The 20,265-nt window shown below is 37.5% G+C and overlaps 3 protein-coding genes across 13 annotated transcripts; 1 reads left to right on the forward strand and 2 right to left on the reverse strand.

The window, feature by feature from the left end:
* Positions 1-1,429: 1,429 nt before the first annotated feature.
* LOC113060596 (protein dispatched homolog 2-like) lies at positions 1,430-12,945 on the forward strand. Of its 4 annotated transcripts, none has more exons than XM_026229647.1 (8): positions 1,430-1,803; positions 6,227-6,619; positions 6,718-6,750; positions 6,836-6,959; positions 7,474-7,598; positions 7,726-7,823; positions 7,907-8,004; positions 8,542-12,945. In XM_026229647.1, the coding sequence occupies exons 1-8, from the start codon at positions 1,712-1,714 to the stop codon at positions 12,025-12,027; spliced, it is 4,449 nt and encodes a 1,482-aa protein (XP_026085432.1). In that variant the 5' UTR covers positions 1,430-1,711; the 3' UTR covers positions 12,028-12,945. The 4 variants fall into 4 exon arrangements, with proteins under 4 accessions (XP_026085432.1, XP_026085433.1, XP_026085434.1 ...); XM_026229648.1 differs by having other exon boundaries at positions 6,721-6,750; XM_026229649.1 differs by having other exon boundaries at positions 6,233-6,619.
* Positions 12,946-13,082: 137 nt separating this feature from the next.
* Positions 13,083-16,618, reverse strand: LOC113060598 (RNA pseudouridylate synthase domain-containing protein 2-like). Its single transcript, XM_026229651.1, is given in 4 exon segments — positions 13,083-13,950; positions 13,952-14,584; positions 15,522-15,818; positions 15,897-16,618. Coding segments are annotated over 4 exon segments (1,563 nt in total). The 5' UTR covers positions 16,341-16,618; the 3' UTR covers positions 13,083-13,761.
* A 429-nt stretch (positions 16,619-17,047) lies between these two features.
* LOC113060599 (protein-L-isoaspartate(D-aspartate) O-methyltransferase-like) lies at positions 17,048-20,197 on the reverse strand. 8 transcript variants are annotated; one of them, XM_026229660.1, is made up of 10 exons: positions 20,135-20,149; positions 19,573-19,576; positions 19,390-19,492; positions 19,170-19,274; positions 19,024-19,055; positions 18,843-18,947; positions 18,227-18,347; positions 17,993-18,078; positions 17,746-17,915; positions 17,048-17,645 (listed from the first exon to the last, which is right to left on the reverse strand). In XM_026229660.1, exons 3-10 carry the CDS (start codon positions 19,466-19,468, stop codon positions 17,633-17,635), a joined length of 711 nt encoding a protein of 236 aa, XP_026085445.1. In that variant the 5' UTR covers positions 19,469-19,492; positions 19,573-19,576; positions 20,135-20,149; the 3' UTR covers positions 17,048-17,632. The 8 variants fall into 8 exon arrangements, with proteins under 8 accessions (XP_026085445.1, XP_026085443.1, XP_026085442.1 ...); XM_026229658.1 differs by lacking the exon at positions 20,135-20,149 and adding an exon at positions 20,154-20,197 and having other exon boundaries at positions 19,390-19,576; XM_026229657.1 differs by having other exon boundaries at positions 19,390-19,573; positions 20,135-20,191.
* Positions 20,198-20,265: the final 68 nt, after the last annotated feature.

The raw sequence follows: 20,265 nt of genomic DNA on the forward strand, positions 1-20,265 counted from the left end.
AGAAACCCATGATCTGAAGTAAACATGCTCAAATGAATTAAAGAGACAACTGCACTATGCTTTACACATATCATGTAAAAGTTCTTTGAGTTAAGGCATATTTTTCTGGTACACTGTCTGTAGCGATTAGTGATTCATAATGATTATGAATGTGAATTTCATTATAGTCATCACAGCTCATTTGTATGAATGTCTTCCTCTACTGCCCAACTACTGTCAAACATAAAGCACATTACTGTAAATAATGTTTTTCTCACAGTTGAATGACATGTCTGTATCTGTTATTTATCAGGATCTGCTGGCCCAATCACTCTTTACAAACAAAATCATTTGTAAAAAAGTAAAAAAAAAAAGCCCTTGTCCTGAGAACAGCTTTCAGGAAATCTAACTTTATTATTCTTGTCGAATGTAGGCTATGCTTTAATGTGTTTCCCAAAATAATATTATATATATATATATATATATGTATGTATGTATGTATGTATGTATGTATGTATGTATGTATGTATATATGGAAACCAACATAGATCATAAAAAAAGAAAAAAACATAAGTAGGCTTCTCCAAGATGTAAATTTGTGTGATTGATCTATGACTCAAGAGTTAATGAAATTAAGCCCATGCATGTGACAACTAGTCCAGTTCAGTTATCTGTCATATCTCCCTGCTCCTGAAGAGCTAACGTTACCATCCTGCAGACTTTAGATCCAACCCTGCTCTAACACACCTCTGTAATTATCAAGTAGCCCTGAACACATTGATTAGCTCAGGTGTGTTTGATTGGGGCTGGAGCAGAAATCTGCAGGACGGTATCAACAGGAAACAGGGCTGGTGGAGACCTCTGCCTTAGCCAGTTAAAACAACCAAATAAGACCTGTAACGATCGTATTGCATTGTATGTAGCAAACCATTTCAACTTCTTAGTCATTTGACTATGGAAAAGAACAGGAGCGTCATGCACTTATTAATTTTGAGAACTCCTATTATAATCACTAAAGCTGTTTATACAGTTAAAAGTATATATCACTTACAGTAAATCTTATTCATATCTGCACTTCGTTGTTTCTGATGAGTTAATTCGCCAGTGAGCAGAATTCAGTCAGCGGCGCGCGCAGTGAACAAAACTCCGGTGTTTCAGCGATGACTCATCTGAACGCCTCTGATTGGCTTACTGCATTCATAAACTCAACAGAATCGTGTGTGATTGGTTATAATGCGCAGCGCTGTAAAAACGCGTCTGTCTTCGGCTCATCACCAGCCAACGCGTGAACGCAGATTTTTTATTTAGCAGCTAACGTTAGTGATGTGCTGCACATCACACCCGTGTGGTTGTATTAAGTATCAAACATATTTTTCGTATATTTTTGTCTTTTGGAAGCTGCGTTCCAAATCCACTTGGCTCGAAAATCTGAGGGGTTCCCTAGTTAAATGAGCACGACATACGCCTGTGGAAAATAATATCATATAATTTCCAATTTGTTATGCTATGCTTTGGCTACACACCCTTGCAGTGTTAAAGCGAAGCGGTCTTGTTCTCCAGCACCACCCTCGATCTGTCAACACCTCAGATCACAGCGCCACGACGAAGCAGCCTCCGTACATTCATTAACGCAGGCTTTGCCTTCCACGGCGCGACCACAACCTGCTTCGATTGCATTCTGCACAGAATTACACATCTGAAATTGACAGTCGGATATCACAGACATTAAAGCATGGATACCGTGTCCCTTTCTAGAGAGCGAGATGATGCTGAAATCACAGATTCATCCATGACAGAGGGACCTTCTCAGGAAGCACCTCAAAGGTACAAGTGTGCGACTGTATGTGGATATAGCGGGGCTTATAAGGCTAATTGTTGGAGGCAAGTGTGTTTGTGAACGAACGCAAGTCATTTAAGTGGTGGTTTGTGAGAATATGCAGAAATAACGAACGTATCGCTTTTTAAGGTGACCGACTTGGCTTTTGTTTACAAGCGAAAAATACTATTCTCCGAGGGTTACAATAACAACCGAACTGTTGGCTATGTTTAAAGTACAAGGATATACTAGTAAATAAATAGGACACTACTAAATTCAATCATTTGTTGAGTTGCCCTTATGTTATCCATGACCGCTGATCTGTGATGATACAGTTGATGTTTTTTGGTCACGAAAGCCACTATGAGTTCATTTTAAGGCACACTCCATGTTAATTGATATTACACACCTGACACTCAAAAGGACACATGGAAAATATCCTCTTAATACCGACAAAATATTATTCTGCAGCACATGCTGCCATTTGGACATTAAACGTAAAAATATAAGAAGCACTTTACTTGAGGGATTCTTTATTTTGTTAGACATTATAATAATATAAATAATTCCTGTTATGTAGTACATTTTGAGCTCTGTAATTTGATAAAAATGAATGTTTGTAGTCAAATTAAGTTTTTATAAAAGGGTACACCAATAAATATGCTCTGGTCATCTTAACTTCATAGCTTCATTATTATAATAATTGTGAGGACATTTACAGTATGCTTAAAAGGATGGTAATGATAAGCCAAAGTTGCTTAGTTTGGGACTGACATGATGTCAACTTGAAGGTAATTATTATTATTATTTTTGTAAATAAATTTCATGGTATCATATCATAATATCTTTAATTGTATCCAACAGGATAGAATGTTTTAAAGTGAGATATTACTATACTATTTTTGTTCATTGCTTTTTATGTGTAAACTAATGTGACCTCTAATCTGAAGATAATCTTGATGTTTTTGGGTGCAGTTAAATATTTTCAAATCATTATTTATTATTATATATCAGTGATTACATTTTTAGGGCAAAACGGACACATGAGAAATATTCTAGTTCTTTTACTGAATGCCAAATCAGTTATTCTAATAATGAACCACACAGGGATGTAGGACTCTTAATGGAGGTGTTAGATGATTGACTCTGAATGTTAATCACAGGGCTCATCTGTTACTCTGACTGAGACATAACTACGTGCAGATTCCCTGTTCTGTATCGACAATAATTATCTTTAATGACGAAATCTGTCTAGATCAAAGTAATGCTGAGCAGATGGTGAGATGCCTTCTCTGATGGAGAAGATCCAGCCGAAGCTGCAGTGACTCATATTTTGAGTATATGACCCTCTCATGAGAAGCCTTGTCTTTATATTCCAGTGCGATCCTCAAACATGGGCCCCTCTTACCAGCCTTTGATTTGTTAATCAAAGGTTTTGTTCCTTGTTATTATCTGTTGTTTATGTTACTTAAAATGGATGCACATATCCTACACACAAAAGCAAGTGCTTCATCTCCCAAAACTATCACACACAAGCCTGGGAAATGTTACAGTCTGGTGGCAATGCAATGATATTATTATAATCTTTTGGTTAAGAGTTACACTATTGAGATGGCAATTCATTATTTATGTATGAATGACTTGTTACTCAAATCGAGCTACATTCAGTCTGCATGTGTTCATGCACTAAAACAAATAGTAAACCTAAAAACATATAAATTAACTGATTTTATTAAAATAAAAATATTATAAAGTATTTAGCATCACTGAATCAACCTAAATACATTATGGGTTAAATCAGGTAAAAATAAAGTATGTATGTATAATTTATGAAAAATATAGTTGATTTTAAAATGTTATAATTAATAATATAATTGCAATTTGGTGCAATAAGATGTGCCTATGAGCAGTGTCACTTGATTCACCCTTGTGAATCGGTCCAATTATTTTTTTATCTAGACTGAGTCACCATTGGTATCAGTGGCCTGAAGTAAATCTCATGCAGTGTAAGTTTCCATTATACTACATGATGTTAGTCAGTGTTTTTCCAGCCAACATGGCTGATATCCACTAAAAATGCTGTGAGGGCATCTATTCAATCAGTTCAGTTTCTGATACATTTCAGGCGTTTATTTCAGATCATGATTCCTACCATACAAGATCCACTGAGTATAAAGCTTAGTGGAGATGTGAATACAAACTGAGGGATGTTACTGCAGAATATTTTTTATATGCACATACAAATTGGTGTGAATGGGGTAAAGGGAAGTATTTAGTAAATATTTATGCTTGCTCCAGTAATATTTAAGCTGACCGTAGTTAAATAGGGTATCTTATGAGCAAATCCACTCTGGAATTACAGTCATCCTATACATTAAGCTCAGTTTTCCCAGTACTCAGGTCATTGCTGGGTTCAAGATGAGGTCTCGTCTGAAAAAGTGGTGTTTTTTTTTCTTGTCTGATGCTGAAATGATAAACTGATTTCACCCTTACAGTCTGACAGGCCACAACAATCACCTCCGAGTTCTGGCAACGCAGACACGGCGTACCAGCTGCAAAGCTGTCAAATCAAATTGAGCCTTTGTTCCTTTTGATAACCGTCAAAACCTCTGCAGCATGCACACAACCGAAACCCATGAGCTCCATCAGATGCTGAAGGGTCATTGTTTGAAAACAATGCCTGTTTACCTGAGCCTTTTGATAGCATATAGGCCTATAGAAATTGAACACAATTTTGTAGAAGTTCTTCAGAAAGCCTTGTAATGGGAGCGAGCCCACACTCTCAAGAATCAAGAATCAAAAATGAGTCAAGAATAATTTTAAGCATTTAAGACAACCAAGAAGCTCAGTAATGAGAGATAAAGTGTCTGAGGGTTACGAGCAAGTGGTTTGTTTAATCCTGCTGAAATAGCTCTTTTAATTTCCTTGCAAATGATTTATCCCAGTTTTTTATGTCATCAACAGCTAAATGGGATCAGTCTTGCATACTATAATCTGCCCAATTGACTTTGCGCATCTAAAGAATCTAAAAATTGAGCTTATTTGTTTCTTACACATGTACACACTTGACCAGCAGTCACGTGTTCCAGTGTTTGCATAGCTCGTCACCTTGGTAAAGAGTCAGTGTAAAAACAAGCCTGTTAAATGCTTAAACTTTCGTTCTTATTAAGGACTGTTGATGTTGAAATGTTCTCTTAAACCAAACCTGACACATTTATAGTTGAAGTGTGGTAAACAGAAAAGTAGTTTATGAAAAGCTATAATAAGCTAATACCATACTGTTACCAACAGTTCAGCAGAGTAAGATCTAAAAAAGGTATCTTATAAAGAGCAGTTCTGTTTAGTATTGTGGATAATCTCTGGTGGTTCTTCAAGGTGATCTTCATTATTTCAGCAGTACATTTTAAGAAGTGCAACACTCTCATATTTACTTCCTGAGCAGCTTGTAACAGAGTTGCAAGCACTAGTGAGCACTATTTTTCTCTCATCTGAAAAGGCTTTTTATGAGGTTGACAGAGTAAGCTGATGGAGTCCCTCCCTCTTGGCCTAATTGGGCGTTCAAGCAGTTCACTGATACATTTTTAAGACATCATTGCTAATCTAATATACAGTATGTTGCCAGCAACTCAGATGTGCACTCATACATTCTCTATAGGCAATTTCCTGACAGAAATAAGCTAAATGTTTTAGAGTCATATGGTTCAGACAAAACAAAACAACCATATTGTTGTGTATAAGCATTTCAAAATTGAACTTTCAAGATTATTTTATATTAACAAAACATTAAACTATTTTTATTTGTGGGTCAGTTTGATCCAGTAAGATTCAGACAATCACTGCATGACAAGAAAAGATTAAAATATCTAAAAGATTAGTTATAAAAGCTGTGACTACCGTAGACACAATGAGCAATTAAAAAAACAACAACTCTTTTACATGTTTAGCAGTTAGCACATGAACAACTTACAGTAAATCATAACCTAAATATGATTTCCATATAAAATTTACTATATACCAAAATACGAATTATAGAAACTTTTCGCCTTAACAGTCAAATTCTCCACACACTCAAGCTCTAAGGATCATAAATCTTAGACTCTTTGATAATTTAAACCAGTAATGACTAATTCTGTCATCTGTCAGTTCATTTGTAAACCAGTTCGAACAAGTTATGCACTGATATTTGGAGAAGTGAAAATAATGAATCCCCAAAGTGACTCAACCAGATCGTTGAATCAATGATTGCAATTGGATCAGTCCAAATTATGTTTTATTCAAGGCAATTCTTGAAACCGTACCACTGGTTCATTGACCGGTCTTGATTTCTTTACTTTAACATAACAATTAATATCACTTGCTTTTTTCTAAAATGTAGTGGTGTGAAAGCTGCAACAGAACATTTGATGATTGATGTCATGCGATGTCTTTTAGTTGCAGTGAGATCCCTGAGGTATCGCTGTGTCTTCCAGACAGTGACAGCATGGAATCTCAGACGTGTCCGGTCAAAATTGTGGAGAACCAAGCTGACAGCAACAGTCCTTTCAGGTCACACTCCTCTACTCAGCTCCACCATCAAGTATCGCAGGGCTCTGGCTATCATTCACCAAAATGCAAAAGATGCCCCTGCTGTGGCCACCAGCAGTCGAATCAAAGCAATGTCTGTCCAGGTCAAGCAGACTGTTCAGCGAGTCCTGTTAAGACTGCCCATGGCTGCAGTCCACAAGGCCTGCCTTCATGTCACAATAAATCGCAGTGCCATTGGCTTCATGGATCTCATGAAGGCAGTGACCACAAGCCTGCACAGCGTCACATGGTGACAGTGAGGTCCGGACTCTTTTCTACTATAAATCTCATTGCAATGGACATAACTCTAATTGATTGTAAACATTTAAATCTGTTAATCACTATGTCTGTCTGCTCAGTAGGAATGATGGCTTGTATAGGATACCAAGGAGGTGGGATGATTTTGTAGCAAATTATGATAAAAGATGTATGTTTATAATAACATCAGATGATTAAGATTAAGTTTGATTTTTACAGCTATTCCCAGGTCATAGTGGAGTACCCGATGACTGTGCTCATTTCATGTACGTTGGTTTTGTTTGCCTGTTCCCTCGCTGGGGTTTTGATCGGTCCTCTGCCAGACTTCTCAGACCCTTTGCTGGTGAGTATCTGTACCTCTGTAACATATGCAAGTAATAATGATTTTTAATGGTTTTATTGGTATGTTAGTAAATTCAATCAAAAGTAAATGAATCACATACTAAAAGGGACATAAAATAAGTAAAAAAAAAAAGTAATTGTATGATTAAGGAGATAAAGTAATAAAAAAGAATGGAGCCATGTGAGATAAAAAGTTACAGTTGTGTGAAAATCAGAATTGTGAGGTGTTCTGAGAAAAACAAGTTTTTTTCTTTCTTTTTTGTGGCAGACACTTTTTTCCTGAAGTTGCTCCTAAGATTTTTTTACACAAACTAAAGCTAAAATTGTGAGAGATTTTTTTTTTTTTCTCTGAGGCAGAAATTGGCTTGTCTATAAATACATTTCTGAAAATAAACTTACCATCAGTGTCCTTTCATCATTAGAATTGTACATTTGCCTCTCAAATGATTTAAATTCACATTTATAATGACTTCAAAGAGTTTCTACTTTCCATTCACATGTCTTTGACCTCCCAGGGATTTGAACCCCGTGGAACAGACATAAGTATCCGACTAGCAACGTGGATGAGGTTACAGCAAAACACTGGACCTGGAAAATCACTGTCCCCCTTTCCATGGCAACTCACAGAGAGAATCTCAGGGTATTTCTTTGTCATCATATGATACAAAAAATACTTTTACCACTGATCATTTCTCTAAATCAGACTTTTATGCTATGTCAGAATTATATGCTATGTTTGTATTGAAAAAATCCTGTTTGTCTTACAGAGAGAACACGGTTGGATCTGAACCCCAGTCTAGAGAACGTTCACGGAGAATGTTACACAGAGATTACACTGAGCACAACTTTTTCTGTAACGCACCAGGTGAGATTTTACTCACGTTATCAGGTATTTCCAAATCTAATAAATCAGTAATGTTTTCTATCACCCAATCTGTGTTTCTGCAGGGGAGCGCTATGCTCAGCTGGTCTTCCGCTCTGGAAACTCTGCCAGTCTCTGGAGTCTAAAGGCAATTTACTCCATGTGCCAGATGGAACAGGCACAGGTAAACCAAGGACTATATTTCCCTAAAAGGGCTTAATATTCTTAAGAAGTTGTTAAATGCAGTGTGATGGATATATGATATGATGAATCTATTCATTGTGTGTTAATAATCAGATTCAGATACTAGAGAATTCAGTGTGATCTCATTAGTAATCGTACTGTAGTTATCTGCACATTAAGTTTGGTTTGGCACATACTATTTGTCTGCATTGAAAAACACACTAGAACATCATTAATGCACTGACAGCATCTAAAACACCTCTAAAAGCATTTTGCACATGAACAACTTTTAGAGACGTACATAAATAATCTATAAAAAAAATATTTCTAATATAAATATAAAAGATTTGTAAAGTTTATTTTTTATTATTGCTCCTGTAGATTTTAGATGCAGTCAGTACTTTTCAGCAACTACATGCAAACTGAATGTATGAATACTAATGAGATGAAAAAGCATGATAACTTAAAGCAATACACCTTTTTACATTTGTGATATTTTTGCTCAGAAATTAAAGTCATTTTTTGTTATTCATTTTAGATCCATTCCGGGACCCAGTTTGCTCAACTTTGCCAGGTCAGATCAGAGTTATCCAGCTCCATGGTGAAGAATGAGTGCTGCCCAAGTTGGTCTCTGGGAAATTACTTGGCTGTTCTTAACAACGTTTCTTCCTGCTTTAGTCTGACAGCACAGCAGGTTTCTGAAAGCCTTGGCCTGCTCAGATTCTGTGCCCCTTACTATCATGATGGAAGACTGGTTGCATCATGTTCTGAGAGCAGTAAACTTGGTCGCTGTGCATCCGTTCCACAGCGCTGTAAACTGTCAAGCATCTTTCAGATTCTCCATTACCTTGTGGACAAAGACTTTCTGGGGCCACAGACTGTTGAATACAAGGTCCCATCCCTAAAATATAGCACTGTATTTCTTCCAGTAGAAAAAGGAGATCCACTAATGAAAATTTATGTGGACTATTTAGAGGGTCGCGACCTTACATACAATAACACCACCATAACAGGAATGGATTTGGGAATTAAACAAAAACTTTTCAAGTATTATTTGGCGCGGGACTCTGTCTATCCCATGCTTGCATCTCTTGCACTTTTGTTCACATTGGGACTATATCTCAAATCATTTTTTATTGCAGCAATGTCACTGGTTGCTGTCATATTATCAATTTCCACCTCATATTTTTTCTACAAAGTTGCATTTCGCTTGACATTTTTTCCACTCCTCAATCTTGCATCGGTCCTTGTGCTTTTGGGAAGCTGTCTAAACCAAGCCCTGACTTTTGTTGATTTCTGGAAACTACAGCTAAGCCATAACCCTCCAGCTGTCCCTGAGAAGAGAATGAACCGGGTTTTACAGGAAATAGGATACTTGATATTAGTGTCAGGTCTGACCTCTAGCATTACATTTTACTCAGGCTACATAAGCAGCATCACTGCTGTGAGATGCTATGCTGTATATCTTGGCAGTGCCTCATTAATCAACACATTATTTGCTCTCGTTTGGCTTCCGTGCACCCTCATTTTGCAAGAACGCTATGCTGTGCTGTCTTCAAACCCTGTCGTGAAGGTAGCTTGGAAGCCCTGCTGCTCCAAAAATACGGGTGGATTCTGGGAGACAAGTTCAAGAAAGCGCTGTCTGTTTACTTTGAGACAGAAGCTTCGGACATTAGGGCGAGGGTTTTCGGACACATCAAACCTGCTTTTTTTAAAGATCCTGCCTTGTGGAGTTGTGAAATTCCGATACATATGGATCGGTTGGTTTGCAGTCCTTGCCGTCGGTGGAACGTACATATCATGCGTAGACCCTGGCATGAAACTGCCAACTTCAGACAGCAGAACAACTCAGCTATTCCGCTCCAGTCATCCCTTTGAGAGATACGATGCTGAATATCGCCACCAGTTCATGTTTGAGCGAATGAAACAGGGTGAAGATGAACCCATGACGCTAACTCTAATTTGGGGCGTAATTCCATCTGATGACGGTGACCACTTCGATCCAAAAAGTAATGGATCTTTAGTTCTTGATCCAGGGTTCAATATAAGCAGTCCCCAAGCCCAACTGTGGTTGCGGGATCTGTGTGGAAAAATTCAAAACCAGACCTTCTATTCTCCATTATCAGCTGACCAAGAAACAGTAGAAGACAATGTGTGCTTTGTGGAACAATTGATTCACTGGGTTTCTATACGTCGCTGTTCTGAAACTGAGGATGCGTTTAGCTTCTGCTGCAATAATATTCCCTTTCCTTACCCACCAAGTGTTTTCGAGCAGTGCCTTAGCATGATGGTAGCAGAGCAGCATGCAGAGGGACACTCACCCAGTGCCGGAGGCCTGAGGTTTGATTTGGACGGTCGAATCACTGCCCTTATTGTAATATTCAAGACTGTACAACTTTACAGCTTCGACTTCAGCAGAATGTCTCTGTTCTACCAAGAGATCTTATCGTGGTTTAATGGGGAAATGTCCAAGGCTCCAGTAGGACTGCAGAAAGGATGGTTTGTAAGCCAACTAGGCTTATATGACCTCCAGCATTGCTTGAGCTCTGAGACATTGGAGGTGGCAGGCTTTTCGGTAGCTCTCACATTTGCAGTGCTCTTACTAACAACATGGAATATTCCATTAAGTGTATTTGTGTCCCTTGCAGTGGGAGGAAGTGTGTTTGCTACTGTTGGCCTCCTTGTGCTCTTAGAATGGCAGTTAAATGGTGTGGAAGCACTCTTAATTTCAGTAGCTGCAGGTCTCTCTGTTGACTTTGTGGCCAATTATTGCATTTCATACAGCCTGGCCCCACACAATGACAGACTGGGCAGGGTTGCACATTCCCTGAAGAGAATGGGTTGCCCGGTAGCTATAGGTGCAGGGGCATATTTCTGTGTGGGCATTATTATGTTACCTGCAACTGCATTGCTATTCAGAAAACTTGGGATCTTCCTCCTAATTGTGAAGTGTCTTGCATGTGGTTTTGCTACTTTCTTCTTCCAGTCGTTGTGCTGCTTCTTTGGACCCCAGAAGAACTGTGGGAGAATAACCCTACCCTGTGTTACAAAGCAAGCCACTGAAAATATACTCTCGTCCTGTTCGGCTACAGAACCCGGGACCACCAATCCCGCAGCTAATGGGGCATTCAGCTGTGGCACAGGTTCTCTGGTTCGAAGAGCTTTTAATAAAGAAAGCGAAGGCTTTCTTTGTCCCAATCAACAACACCATAAAAGGCGGCAAGCAGTCGGTGGAAGGGAGCCGGAACAGTACGAACTGCAGCCACTTGCTTGCCAGTTGAGCGACAGCTTCGAGAATAGCACTTGCACCAGCAAGCTGTCCAACAGGCCTTCTGTCCTTTCTGATGACATTCAGTTTTGTGGCCTCAGTCCAAGGCAAGACTATGATCGAGTCAGCATTGAGGATGAAAGCACAGAAATGTGTAGCAGGCACCTTAAGGGTTGCAACCCACCTCCAGCGCTCCAGACCTCATCCCCATACAAAGAGAACATGTTGCATCCTGTAGTTGTTCCTCCACAAGATGAATTTAAAGAGAAGGTTTTGTGCAAGAAATGCTGTGGCCATTCGAGCGGTGGGCTCCAACTTTGGAATGTGTCTTTGTCGTCTTCCTCTAGCACGGAAGAAATCATGATCACTCAGACTACAGATACCGTCAATGAAAGGTCACTCTCAGTGGATGAAGCCACTAGCTGTCATCTACACAAACGGCTTTTGTCTTGTCAGTCTCATAGCTCCATGGAGGGACTTGTAGACTCCAATGAGACCTGCTTAAGTGAGGTAGAACCTGCTATCTTAGTCTCTGAAGCTGTCAAGTTTGAGGAAGAGTTACAACCTGGCCACCTTAATGGCAAGAGGGACACTTTACATCTGTCCTTGATGGAGACTGTATATGACCTTGCTTCCCCGGCGTCCAGTAGGGTAAGGACAAGCCAAAGTGAGGTGCCAGTGATACTGCCCAACAGCAAACCTGATATGCCCGATGTTTGGATAAAAAGGGAGGGAAAAGGTGAAGGTGGCAGCTAATCAATATTGACAACACACTGAGCAAATCTTAACAACCACAGCATGGCCAGTACTTTATATGGTGGGCTTAACTTTTGTACTCAGCCGCATATTATTACATTTTTTAATCTGTCTGAAAATGCAAACCAGATAACAAAGACTAGTTAATTTTTTGGAAATACACACATTTGTGTACACAGCTTTTTTTTTTAGCATGATTCCTTGCATGTCATGTAAATGTACACTGAATGTGCACCCACAATAGCCTTTGAAAAAGCTTTTCTTCAGGGGCCTTGAACTGCAAACTTACCAACACTTAAAGAACAATTGTGCCTGATCTTTTAAACAACCGAGCCATGAGCTTTTTAAACTCCATCATTTTAATTGTTTTTAACATTAATTTTGCAAAGATCACAATCAATATAAATTTGTTTTTTTTTCTCCAAATTCTTTTCAATTAATTAACACTAGAAAAGCACTGAAATAACCCACTATAGTAATTTTACACTTACCTTATGCCAGGAACACTTGGCATATATATGCTTGCTACTGTTGCTATAACTGTTTTATTCATGAATACATTTTATTGCATGTTATGATATTACACATTTTTAAACATGAACGTTTCCTAAAAGCTGTAAGGAAAAACATTTTGTTATTGCCTGAGCCATAGAAGTACCTCTTTTAAAAAAGACAATGACTGCCCATCAGAATATAGGCCAATTACAACGTTCTTAGTCAGAATGCTTCAGTGTGTGGACATGTTTCACTAATATCCCTGATTTATGAAAAACTGCAATATATTTGAACCCTATACAAGACTGTGAGTGTTAAATCAATGTTCAGTATGTATTTGAAAGATACACATAGTTTAGAATGCAAAAGTTTGTATGTGAAAAGTAGTGTTTATTGTGAACAAAGATGTCAATCCTTTATGAAACTGGAAGCTTAGCAAATGTTAATTATACTGCAAAATGATGTATTTCTAGAAAGAATATCCTTCTTTTTTTATATCCAGATTAATTTAACATTACTTCATTAAGGCCAGCAGATGTGTTCTCGACATTGTCAAAGCATCTTAAAATACAAAGTGCCAAAATGTAATAATGATTTGTGCCAAAATTTTTTTTTTTTTTCCTGAAATTATGCAGCTGTATTATAAAACCTGCTGGTGTGGAACTACTGTTGTTGATAGCCTCTGCGTAAAGTCAGATTTGAAGTTGTCTGAAGATAAACTATGATCGTAGTTCATTAAAAATAAAAAATATTTTTAATTGAGATTACACTGCAATGACTTTCTTTGGTGGTTTTGAGTTCAAAAGGCAGGTTGAAACTGGACTACGTAAGAAAATAAAAAAAAATCTCCGCTTCATTTCTATGCATAACACGATATTTTGCATTACATGTTTTAATTAAAATTACTCTCACCTGCTATTACTGAAGGGGCAGAAGAAAATTATATTAAATAACATGCTTTATTTTCATTCCCACAAAAATAAAAATAGAAGCTCTTATTGCTGTACGCTCATGTCAGATGGGATGTTGTCCTTCTCAAATAAACCGGTAAATAAACTGATGAAATGGAAATGTACCTGACTAATAAATCCACGAAACTTAAATGAAAACAAATGTAAAAAGTAGTTTTGAATTCACTCAGAATATATTCAGTAATCAAAGAGATAAAAAAAAAACAATCTTTGTAAACACGCCGATATATAAGGTAACAAAAGATGCATGAATACATCTGATTTTATTTTAGTCCTGAAGCCAGTCTTCTTTGGCCCATTCAGGCATTTGTGTGCTGTATTCAAAGTCAGGTCCTTTGTATCGTAATGCATGTAGGTACATAATCAAATCCTTCTTGGTTGGGTCAGGTCGCACTATTTTACACTCTCCACATAAATGATCTCTCACAAAAGCATTTGATTTTGAAGTTTCTGATTTGAGCATCTGATACTGAATACTTTTCTTTATGAGCACTATCCATCTTGTCCACAGTCTCGGCTGCAGATGTACTCTTTTGAAATTCTTGACTACCTTCTGCCTTTCCTTCCTCCTCTGTTAGTTTACATGAACTGTCATCACACGCAACACCACTGGATGCAGGTGCAATTATTTGATCATTGTGTTCTTGAGCACCATCACTACATTCTGTCTCCGGCCTTTGCTTTCCAGGGACGACTTCATCAGGCAAATCCAACAAGTGCAGACTCTCCTTTGAACTATGGTCTTTTATAAGAGCTTCTAGAAGCTCTTCATTACTCATACCCACTAGCCCTCCTTTGGCTCTGTTTGGACCCCATGCAGAAGACCCATAGATGGGATCGTTGAGGATGGGAAAGCCGAGGAACTGAAGATGAACACGAATCTGATGCGTACGTCCTGTGAGAGGTAGACAGCGGACTACACTAGAGTGCCCGTTATAGCTCAGTCTCTGGAAAACTGTGCGGGATTCTTTGCCTTTCGGATCCACCCTGCAGAAGCCCACGCGGAAGGACACTACCAGGATGGGTTCTTCACACACCACCTCAATCTCTGGAAACTCCCCATCCACACGACACACATACTCCTTCTCTAACTGTGAAAAAAAGAAAGTTGAGTTTTAATCTGTATGAAATGAAAGTTCACCTCATCTATTTTTATAAATGCATGTTATAGACCTTTGCCTGACAATTCCAGACTTTAGAGATTGCATAAACTTTCATTTCTAAATAATATTTTAGTAAGGAGACCTGCACATGTTTTTTTATTAATATTAATAAAAAATGTTTAACTAATTAACAAAACATGGCCATAAATTATGTTGTGGGAACAGATTCTTAATTTGTGGTGACAATATCCAATTTTTCTTCCATTTATTTCATTCACGTTTAAAAATGTAGTGACATGTAACATCAAAATAAATAATACATTAATTATTAACTTTTCAAATATACACACAGATAAAATTTGTATTCATGTAAAGAATGATATTCTATTGTAACAAAACAAATTAACAACTAATATTCAAATGAAAGTTTTAATATGGAGGGCGTGTCTTAAAATTCAGTAGAAAGTTGATGATTGGTTGCTTCCATGTGTGAACTGTCAAATGGCATTTTTTAACTTGATTTTCAAAAAGTTATAAATATATATAAAATCAATTTGTAATTGCTTTATAAAAATTCAATTTAAATGGTTGCAATAATTACATTTAACTAGATATTTAAACTAATTAAAACATTTTAATGTATATTTATTTGTTAGTTTAAAAAGAAAAGTGATATTGAAATTAGCATTTATACTTTTTATTATTAAGTGATTTTTTTTTCCATTTTATTTTTAAGGGACACTCCTAGTTCTCCGTTTGGAGTACCCCTTTAGACCACCACTGTTAGCAGATTTTATCAAGAAATTTTCAGTGTTGATATAATTTTACCTTTATTTATATCTACAATTCCAACCAACTGTGACTGACAGAATGCAACATTTTTAAGACCTAACACCAAATATGCCATTCAGAAATGTTGTCCTACCTGTCTCTCACGAACCATCGCACCCAGTTTTTTGGAGACCTCAAGTGTACGAGCAAACAGCAGCACACCTGAGGTTAGGCGGTCCAGTCGATGTACTGTGTGGAGGCCACTAAGGCCCTTCTCCTTCCCCAGAATGAAAATGACAGTGTTGTGACGGTAGCGGCCACAGGGATGGACAGGAAGTGAGGCGGGTTTATCCACCACCACCACTTCACCATCATCCACCAGAACCTCCAAGGGCTCCCCACTCACAGGGGGCTCATGACGGTGCACTGTGTTCCTCATAAAGTCATTATTCTAGAGAAACAAAAGAGGTACAAAACAATTAAAGAAACCTGCACATATAAAGAGATATGTTGCCACGTGATCTCTTACCTTCAGTATTATATTCAGGTCATCCACAGGTGTTTCATTCAATTTAATACGCCCCTCTTTGACAGCCTTTCTGTAGTAATCCAGAGACTCTGCCCGGAATTCACTCTTAAAAACCTCTAGTAATGTTTTACCAATCCAGCGTCCCTTACAGTAAGTCGTAAAATCAAAATAATAAGGATTCACTTTGCGAAGACCGCTATCAAAATAGTAGGAGGTTTCGGCAAAATGTTCTTGGCTGAAACTCACGCCAGGGTTGCGTTTCTGCGGCGGAGGCACGTAGCGCTCACCGGGACGCAGCTGTTTCCCGCACCTCTTCTGCTTCTTACGGCTGCCTTGTTTTGCTGCCTCATCCGTCTCCTCGTTTTTACGTTTACCGCGATTTGTTCTAACTGTGCTGTCCGTATCACAGCTGTCTTCTTCAGTTGTGGCTTCTTTATTCTCCATAACGTGTACTTGAACTGATGTTTTCCAAAGTCAAGATGTTATAAAGGAGACTTGCGAACTATTTGTCCTCACTTGATTTAGCGCTGTCCGTAGCGTTCCCAGAGTTTTAAAACTCACTTTTTTTGCTCCGATACAAGTGTTTCAGATTATTATTGTTTTCTATTGTTTTCCAAAGCAAAGTAATGCATTTAAACCTGCTAAATTACCTTCCCTTTCGCACACGTGAGCATGCCATCCAGCGACTCAATGACAGAATTATTTCCGTCTTGGTTTGATGACATCATGTGACGTCATCTGTTTACTAATTATTTGTGGTGTAAAAAAATTGTATCTACTTTAAATCTACACTTTCGTAGGCCTAAAAAAGTATTATAAAAATAATTTTATTTATACATATTTTTGTTTCTTCCTTTTTTGTATGAACTCTATGAGCTATTGTTTAAGACATATATAAACTTTACACAAGTTAATTAATCTTTAGCTTCCTTTTTTGGGGGGCAAAAGGTGGTCATATTTTTCCTAGTGACACTGGCCATTAATCTCATATCTCTTCACAAGGTATATGTTCATTTACTTTTATATTTTCTTCTTATTTTAATGCAGTTCTATGTATTTTTACACTTCTTGGCTAAGATAAAAAATAGTTGATGGTAGTTCATAAATCATAGTATACTGAACTTTATTAATTTGAGAAAAAAACAAGGCATAATATTATGTTTACATTTAATTGTGTACATTTAACAAGTAGATTCATTAAAATCAAATTTAAAATCACACAATTGATTAGACAACAGTAACTTTTTTTTAATATTGCACAGATTACAAAAGAAAGAGAATACGTTTTTATTTTAATTCATTTTTCATTTCAACAGCTAAACGTATTTTAGTTTCCATTTTATTTAAATCTTGGCATATAGCTTTGTAATGTCACATCAAAATAATTCATCAAAAGTAGCATGGTAGCAGTTAGATTTCCACATATAACTGTACTCTATTGTGATTGCTTCTTGCTGTATAGTATGTTAAAGCATAGCACGCCCTCTTATGAAGCATTCAGAGTTTACAAGCCTTAGATATGGAAGTTCTTGCTTACACAGTTTAAGTGAAGAGACACCTCAGTCCTCTAGCAGTTACTGCAGTTGAACTTCAGTTTTAAGTCAAGAATCAGAATGATCTAGAAGATTATGTTGCTAGGCAGCAGATGGAGATGGGATGAGAGCAGTCCCTCAGCCCTAAGGGCTTTCTGAACCGCACCACCAGCACCATCTCCTGCAGGGGCATCCATACTGCAATCACAGCCCATCACTGGGAAGAGAAACAAATCAACAGCCCCACAGATGTGATGAGCTACAGTACAATACAAATCACTCTATTCTGCTTCATCTCATAAGGACTGGATGCATACCTTGGCCACTGGTGGTGCTTGTCTGTCAGTGGGACGTAAATCACACCCATCAGTGCTTTCCTGAGGAAAGTACTATCGCTTTGACGGTCATACTGCTCCAGAACTTGGTTTCCACCCTCTGGGCCCACAGGCATAATAAGTCTCCCACCTGGTTTCAACTGTTCCAGGAGCTGTTGATGCATATGTTTAAATAAGACTACTGCAGGCTACGTGAATAACAATTACATCTAATTCATTATGTGCATACAGCTTTAGGGAGTGTAGGAGAAGCTGCTCCAACATGAATAGCATCATAGGGGGCTTCATCAGGATAACCCAACCGTCCATCCCCCACTATGAGGCGAAAAAAAAAGAAAAGCATTTCACAAAAACAAGTTTTTTTTAAAGCACTCTTGAAATGTCACTAGCAATGACATAAACATGACCACTGAGAATGTTTGCGCTTCAACATACAAGAAAGCATATTATTTGAATCCCTCACCCACTAATTTAATTAGTCCAGAGGAAAGCAATTCTGGATCATCCGCCTGGACATTTCTCACAGAGGCTTGCACCAGCTCATCTATGTGGTCAATTCCCACTACTTTTCCAGAGGGTCTTACCTGTATAATAAACATAGCAAAATATAATGTAATACAGCAATATTTAGATCTTATTCAATCAAATAATTATGTAAAATAATAAAAAAAATATATGCAAAAATATGATAAATATATAATATTACATTCTGTCATATAATATGTTATATAGATTTGTGTAATGATTGTTCATGTTGGCGTAGAATTGTATTTTCTTCTAATTATTTTCAACATTATATATATATATATATATATATATATATATATATATATATATATATATATATATATATATATATAAATATATATTCATGTTGCAAATAATTAGAAGAAAATATAATTAAACATGAAAGTTTTTTTAGTTTATCTTGTACTTTCATCCCAAGCGCTGAAGAGTTGGGTGTGCCAGGCATTATATTTCTTATTGAAAAAATGTCAAGAAAAAAAAAATTCTAACACAAAAATATTATATATTAAAAACTTGCATGACATCCTGAAAAAAAAAAAAATAGCACTCACCAATCTGGCAAAGCATGCAGTGAGATATCCACTTCCTGAACCCACATCCAAGGCTGAAGCTCCTTCTGTTAACTTGTCACTGAGGACCTCCAGAGCATGTGCATGCTACATTTCATGCCTTTGATTATTGCATATTAAATATAACAGTAACAACAATTTTAGAAGTGTTTGCCAGACGTACCATATGAGGGGCACTGATTGTAGCCTTGTATCCTTTGTAGAAAAAAAAAACCCAGTGTGAGTGAAAAATGGCACTGCATTTTTTCTTTCTAGCTTGCTTCGCAAATTCAGACCAATATAATATGCCTGCTGATTTATAAAATTCACCTATGGACTGGGGAGAATCAGCATAAGGGTGGTCTCTGGAATAAATCCCTCTATCAGTGGCAAGCATGGCATTAAACACTCTGTCACTGCGAATAACTTCATGATCTGTCACAGAAGGAAAACATTAAGCTCTTTACTACTGTCCATAAAATAACTTTTGTGTATTGAGATGTACAATAACATCTAATCTTTGTTTTTATGTCATTATCTCTTTACTAACCTCTTAAGTGAGTGATGAGTTCTATATGTGTTTTGCCATTAGAGATCCATGCCATGGTTCTGGAGAGCAGCAAACTCATAGGGCATTGCTTAACAAGCACTGTCTGCAGCAAATGATGTTTGGATTTCAACAACTCCCAAGTTCGGACAGTCTGTAAACTCACTCTGACGTACAGAGACTTACCCTGCTGAAAAAGATTACCAACTTAAACCACTTACACTTTTAAAGTCAAGCTGGTCTTTAACGTCCCTAAAACCCCTTCAAATCCAGCTAGCCTTAACAAGCTGGGAGACTAACTAAAAGCAGCAAACCTAAGCACCCCCAACAGATGTAAAAACGTATATGCATTTAATTTTGTGTAAACCAAAAAAAGTAAGTGAATTTGTGATGCACACAATATAGTTTGTTCATTAATTTTAATAGCTTTGATATGGATCTACCTGTCTTTGAACCTCAGAGCAGTGAATCCAAAATGCGTCCTTGATTCAGGTCAACAAACCTGAAAATCTGACCTGACCTCAATTTCATACGCCGGACATCAAGTACACAATAAAAACACAATATTATTATATTCGAAACAAACTGGACTTTAAAAATGTTGTACGTAGTTTAACGCACAACCAAAACTATCAGTGAGCAATAGCGTCTCCATTACATGTTAGCATACGATTGTTTTAAATGGTAACAGAGACTAAATAGGTGTATATAAATGACAAGTACATAACTATCAAAACAAAACAAAAACCTTTCTCGTAAATTTCTACCCGATGTCAACGCGCTGAAGAGGTAAGCGGAAGTAGCGTTTCCAAACACATCTCTACGACCAATCAGATTCACGGAGTTATTGACGGACAGGTGTAATGGCCAATCAAAATC

Source organism: Carassius auratus, chromosome 42, assembly GCF_003368295.1.
Source record: "Carassius auratus strain Wakin chromosome 42, ASM336829v1, whole genome shotgun sequence".
NCBI lineage: Eukaryota > Metazoa > Chordata > Actinopteri > Cypriniformes > Cyprinidae > Carassius > Carassius auratus.